Genomic DNA, 6,409 nt, shown 5'->3' with positions numbered 1-6,409 from the left:
ATATATATTATTAGGCTGAAACTGAGAAAGATAATATCTTTCTCAGTTTCAGCCTAATGACATCCCAGCAGAAAGACCGATACCCTCGAAATAAAATAAACGTATCCCCGCACCGGAATCGATCTCGTGTCTTTTGCGAACTACGGAGAAACTCCTAATCGCTAGATCGCAGACGTCGGTTTTTCTTCTCTTAATTGATGTTGCATTTTAACTGCACAATCTTCCATCTGTTAAAACATTCTAAGGTTGTTCACAGAGGATATAATGAGGTTTACAGCGTTGGTGGTCTAGAGGTTAAGCTGCTGGGCTTGTAACCGAAATGTCGTTGGTTCGAACCCCGTCAGAGTCCCGCATTAGGTCATTGGAAAAGGCACTTTACACAAATTTTCCTCACTTCACCCAGATGAGAATGAGTATCCGGCTACCGACAGGTAGATGTTTTGTTAGCTTGTTAGTGACTGAGCACTTGATTGGCTGATCGCACCGTGTGCTTTACGGGAAGTGGAGAATGTTTCTGGGTGTTCTAGGGTCAGTTGGGTTAACAATATAGATTCGAGCTTGCCGTTGAGAGGAAACCTGCGCTATACATGCTGTTTATTGTGTCTCCTATTCCAGATCTCGAATGGGGACATTGTTTCATTAAGTTTCTCCACTTGTTGTCCCACAAAGCCTGGGTTGACCCTGACAGATAAGAGTCGAATCAACCGGATCCCCGAACTTTTTTCTGTATTATTTGTATAACTAAACATTTTAAAACAATACAATAGGCTTAGGGGTGAGAAGATTCACAAAGCAACAAAAAAAACCCAGAAATAAAATAGCACTTTACCTTTGCCTAGCTTCAGTACCATTTTGACATCATGGTACTCAGGCTTACTTTGCCATTCAGAGAAAACGTTATCAAAGTCATCTTCGTGAAATTATCAAATTTTAATAATGTATCAATATTCAAATTATGAATCAAAGTAACCATTGCAGGTTTATACATAACGAGCTGCCCGCGTGCTTTTAACACGGTAACCTAGAGCTCATGGCTTAGAGTTTTATATGTTACTTTTGACCACGACTGTTGAAAACAGTTTTGCTGATACGTCATCTTTGGAATAATTATATCTACAAGACTACAAGATTTTTAAAAAATGATAAAATTAATTCCACGATATTGTTCGCTTTGGGAATTTGTTTTACAATGGCGTACATAAATGCAATAATACTTTAATACATAGATGCATGTAAAATACACAGTGGCGCAAAAATAGACAACCCACATACCGTTGCTGGTCGCTAAGCTGTTTAAGCTTGTGGCTGTAGTGTCTTGATCAAGGACACATCTCAGTAACTGCCTGCCAAAACACCGTGTCACTGCCAAACGTTAGATACTATCGTGAGCCTTAGCTCACTACCCACTCAAACTCTGGAGTCTACCCCAACTTCCCTCCCTTAAAAAAAACCCCATAACTTCTTTGGAGGTATCCGTTCAGCTTTGAACCCATACCGAACAGTAGAACATCACGTTTTTTCAAGTTGAACTGGACAACAATGACTCAATTCTGGAGTATTAGATAACTACACACAAAGATCAAAACCTATAACTTAAACATGCTTAAGCTCGACATCATGAAATTCTGGCTCCGTCATGTTCTTGGGAGTACTGAGCGCTATCTTCGATTAAATTTTAAGGTCAGGAGAGTGTGTGGATTCTAAAAAGTGACACAAAGACCGATGCCACCAGAATCATGAACGTATAGGAAAAAAGGGCATTAGATCTAGATACATAATACGCCACACATTCAGCCTTTCCCTTTGTTTAACAAAAATGACGTTCATGATTTTAAATTCTTTCGAAATGAACAGTGCGCTCAAACACATGGACACAGCCGCCGATGATGTCTCATCCCCGTCAAGCTGGCTTTTTTACGAAGCAGTTTGCCCAAATCGTTCCTCAGCCATCTTTGCCAGGATTTGCTTGTTTGGTTTTCCTGTCAACGTCTCTGGAAAGCTCTCCAGTATCTGGTATGAACGAAAAGAGAAACAACAGTTTCAAACTTTCATCGAAGACAAAGCTGCATTAAGTTCCGTGAACGTAGAACAGGACTTTGGTTTCTTTTTTTTTCAGCTAACAAAACGAATTGTTGCACGGTTGCACGACTGTTTATCCATTTCCTCTATATTACACGGCCGTTATTGTGTTGATGTACTTTCCTTTACCCGCCCAAAAATCTGCCAAAACGAAAAACCACCTCACAAGTATCCTAGACTGCAGGTGCCGAGAGTGGCGTCGGTGGCCTAGCGGTTAGGTTCTCGGACTCGCAACCGTAAGGTCGTGGGTTCGAATCCCGTCAAGGGCCCGACGTTGTGTCCTTGGGAAAGGCACTTTACACGAATTTTCCTCACTTCACCCAGGTGGGAATGGGTACCCGGCTATAGACAGCGAAAGATCTTGTCAGTTTGTTAGTGTTTGAGCGCTTAATCGGCTGCTCGCACTGTATGCTTCCCGGGAAGCTGAGAATGTTTCGGAGTGTTCTATGGTCTGCTGGGGTAATAATATAGTGTAAAGCGCATAGAGCCTGCTGTTGAGCGGGGATATGCGCTATACAAATGCTATCTATTATTATTATTATTATTTATTAAAAATCACTCATTACAAGAAGTAAATCTTTAACACAGCTTGCTAATACCTTATAATTCGTTTTCAATAGACATGTCACTCACCATGAAATATTTAGGGACGGGTGTAGAAGCAGCCTCACTGCTGGTGATGAATATTTTCTGACAGAACTCCCGCAGATTCTCCCCGTTCAACGTCTTCTCTTTCACCGGTTTCACGCATGCACAGATGTCGTGGAAAAGGACGGGGTCCGATACCTGGTAATAGTTGTGGATCGTGAACATCCAAAATGAACTGCTTGTAAACGAGCGTCATACTCTAATTAGTTGTAATCGGCGTTTGCCACTCTTCCAGCAGTGCAAGGTAAAAAAAATTGTACATGCCAATATTGTTCACTCCTCTCTCTGAGATTTCAAATAGAAAAAGACTACTCTTTAAAAGAATGTCTCACAGACACACATCTACATTCATAGTACCATAGTACTTGTGCACACAGATACACGCTCGCATGTAGCTGGATATGTAGAGACTGACAAACAAATATATTTATGTTGGAACTTACATCCATACGAATGTTTATACATCCATACGTATGTACAAACATACGTATGTATATATATATATTTTTTAATATATTTGCATATATATATATATTTATATATATATATGGGGGGGTGTATGTGTGTGTGTGTGTGTGTGTGTGTGTGTGTGTGTGTGTGTGTACCTACATACATACATTCATACATATTATATAATACGTATGTACATACACATGAACGTACGGACGTGCGTACATACATACTCACATACGTAATACGTACATAGGATTCTCGGTACATATACACACATACATACATGATGTGTGTGTGTGCACAAACAAACACACATATTACAACTCAACGAATAATACACGTACATAACATGCTTTCCAAATCAAATCAAAAACCTAAACCAGCTGGTTCTTCACTTACAGGCACCACCACGACATCAGCTACATCCGGGTGAGTCATTATCTTCTTTTCTAACCATCCTGGGTAGACAACAAAAGAGCCGTACATGATGATGTCCTTCTCTCTGCCAAGAACGTAAAGATTTCCCTGCTCGTCGTAAAACCCGTTGTCTTCCATTTTGAACCAGCCATCTGCCGTGAAGGCCTTGGCGGTGTTTTTGTCCGTATCTTCCAATTTGTTAAAGTAGCCAGTGAAAACACCGGGTCCTGGAATGAACATAGTAGACTCTAGATATAAACATAAATAGATAGATTAAATAGATACATTGAACAGATGTATAAATAGAGAGTTCAATAAATAGATACTATGTAAATCAAAGTAAATGAATGAAATGACCCGTCACCTTCACCTTCTCCTTCACCTATCCCGTAGACTGGATGTCCGTTGGGGCGCTTTTGAAGATTTGGCCACCAGCTTCCTCCACTTCTTCCGGTCTTCAGCTTTTCTGAGCATTTCGTTGGGGTAGGCACTTCAGTGAACACGCTCACTACAGCGTGATTCGGCTTCGGAAAGTCCCATTCATTGAGTTTTGTTTCCCGACGTGATGTCTCATCGCGACAGTGGGTTCAAACTGCCCATATTTTTGTTTAATTAATGGGACCAGCATTCAAGTCCGATACATGCCTTTAAAGACCTTTGGATGACCTTCAAAACTTTTTTCCTGGTGGATGTGCGACTCACGAGTCTCGGGATATTTCAAGTTGAAAAATAGACAATTTAATTTTTTTTTAAATCTTCTCTTTAAAAAAAAAACCTACCCATGTTGGTAAACAAACCATTCTTTGTTCTACCAGAAAACGTTTAAATGGTTGTCTTAGAAGTCTTATCTTGGCTAGTGTAGTTTTACTCTTTTATCAACAAAATCCCGCGAAAACCTAGCTTAATCCTTCCACCGTGGCATCGCGCCAAGCCGTGACGTCACGCATATTTCGCCTAGTGCTTCCGGCTCCCTCTGGTCATTGTTTGAAGTGTGTAAGACAGGGATATTCATTGCCGAGAGACTTTTTAACTTCAGTGTGAAAGGTTAATCAATTTTGGTATATTTTGTAGTCACTGACTTTAAATAGTAGCTAATTTAGAGAGGAATAGAGCCAAACGCTCGTTTTGATTTTTGCTATTTGCTTGCTGGTTTTGTTGTTGTTGTTGTTGGTATTTGTTGCTGCTGCTGCTGCTGTTGTTATTGTTGTTGTTGTTGTTGTTGTTGTTGTTGTTGTTGTTTTGTGGGGGAGTCCTGTTTTTGCTGGGAACACTGGAACACTGGAGTGGAGGGTGTAACTAGTGTTGTATTTGTATCTGTTCATTTCCATATTTATTTTTGTTGTAATTTCTTTTACCCTTCACAATAAAATTGCCAGGTTTCTTTCTGCTTTTAAGAATTTATGTTTACTAAGAAAATAATCATCTATCTGTGCCCCAGGGACAAAATACTGACGCAGCCAGCTTTGCACAGAAACAGAAAACATAATTTCCTTTCAGGTTTTACCTCTGGCATGGATGGTCCCCATTTCCCTTGGCTTGCAGTGTTGCTGATCTTTGTTCACCACACGGACGTTGTTCTCATCCACAGGTTTCCCAGTGCAAAAATCTTCCATGTTAGCCTCTGGAAAAGGTGGAAAAGTGTGTGTAAAGAGCTGCATGCTCACTTTTTAGTTTTTTAAATATTTAATCTTTCAGTTACCAAAGTACCCAAGGTGGATTGTGAAAAACCCATGAGAGAGAAAGCCTAAACGCGACAGCGGGATGAAGATGATTCTGTACTTGGCCTGGTGGACCCCCGAAGAAATTTTCGAGCGAGAGCGCGGCTCTTTTTCGGCTCCATTGTCATTTTACTCAGAGGCACTTCCGCTTCCACTCGTTCAAATAACTCCCTTCGAGTTGCTATTGTTCCTGGACATTCAAACCTGTTCGACATCCTTCTTTTCATGGTTGCATCTTCGGCAACGTAGGTTCAGCTCTTCATTCACAAAGTTTTGATGATGATGATGATGATGATGATGATGATGATGATGATGATGATGATGATGATGATGATGATGATGATGATGATGATGATGATGATTAAAAGTGGAGGGAGAAGACCACAACGGAAATGGCGATGGTGTTGAAGAAGAAGAAGAAGAAGAAGAAGAAGAAGAAGAAGAAGAAGAAGAAGAAGAAGAAGAAGAAGAAGAAGAAGAAGAAGAAGAAGAAGAAGAAGAAGAAGAAGAAGAAGAAGAAGAAGAAGAACAACAACAACAACAACAACAACAACAACAACAATAACAACAACAACAGCAGCAACAACAGCAACAACAACAACAACAACAACAACAACAACATCAAGCAGTAACAACAACAATAACACCAGCAGCAGCAGGTACAACAACAACAACAGCAACAACAACAACAAAAACAACAACAACACGAACAATAACACGAACACAAACAAGAAAATCAAACAAGGTGTTGTTCGGGATGGTAATGCCGATTGTGATGGTGATGGTAATGGCAATGGCGATGTCGATGTAATGGTAATGGTAATGGTGATGGTGAGGTTTATCATGGTTCTGAAGAGATAGGATGAGGTGTAAAACATATAAGACACATTTGAAAAAAAATCTTTACCTGTCAATTCATTGACACTAACCGCTCCACCCTCCGTAGATCCGTAGGCAACATAGATTTTCTTAAAGATTTTGAGCATGTCTGCAGCTTGTTGCTGGAATGACAAATCAAAAATATTTTCAAGATCGGCAAGTTTAAGTTCAAATCACAATGTTACGTTCGTGAAATTAGGTTTAGTTATGCATTA

General features: G+C 40.1%; 1 protein-coding gene across 1 annotated transcript; it reads right to left on the bottom strand.

The window, feature by feature from the left end:
• Positions 1–243: 243 nt before the first annotated feature.
• On the bottom strand, positions 244–6,409 carry LOC101861263 (3-[(3aS,4S,7aS)-7a-methyl-1,5-dioxo-octahydro-1H-inden-4-yl]propanoyl:CoA ligase). The gene is made up of 5 exons (XM_005091456.3): positions 6,223–6,409; positions 5,102–5,218; positions 3,580–3,824; positions 2,713–2,865; positions 244–2,010 (listed from the first exon to the last, which is right to left on the bottom strand). Exons 1-5 carry the CDS (start codon positions 6,299–6,301, stop codon positions 1,915–1,917), a joined length of 690 nt encoding a protein of 229 aa, XP_005091513.3. The 5' UTR covers positions 6,302–6,409; the 3' UTR covers positions 244–1,914.

Source organism: Aplysia californica, unplaced genomic scaffold (assembly GCF_000002075.1).
Source record: "Aplysia californica isolate F4 #8 unplaced genomic scaffold, AplCal3.0 scaffold00030, whole genome shotgun sequence".
Classification (NCBI taxonomy): Eukaryota; Metazoa; Mollusca; class Gastropoda; order Aplysiida; family Aplysiidae; genus Aplysia; species Aplysia californica.
The sequence above is the reverse complement of the archived record's forward strand: the minus strand, read 5'-3'. Positions and strand labels throughout refer to the sequence as shown.

Bases quoted from the DNA above. Each gene is read 5' to 3' on its own strand.
- LOC101861263 (XM_005091456.3), bottom strand. From the start codon at position 6,301: ATGCTCAAAATCTTTAAGAAAATCTATGTTGCCTACGGATCTACGGAG. The intron at 5,219-6,222 runs GTAAAGATTTTT...CACCTTTTCCAG, and splicing joins TAGTGTCAATGAATTGACAG to AGGCTAACATGGAAGATTTT. The intron at 2,011-2,712 runs GTGAGTGACATG...CGTTCATACCAG, and splicing joins CCGTCCCTAAATATTTCATG to ATACTGGAGAGCTTTCCAGA.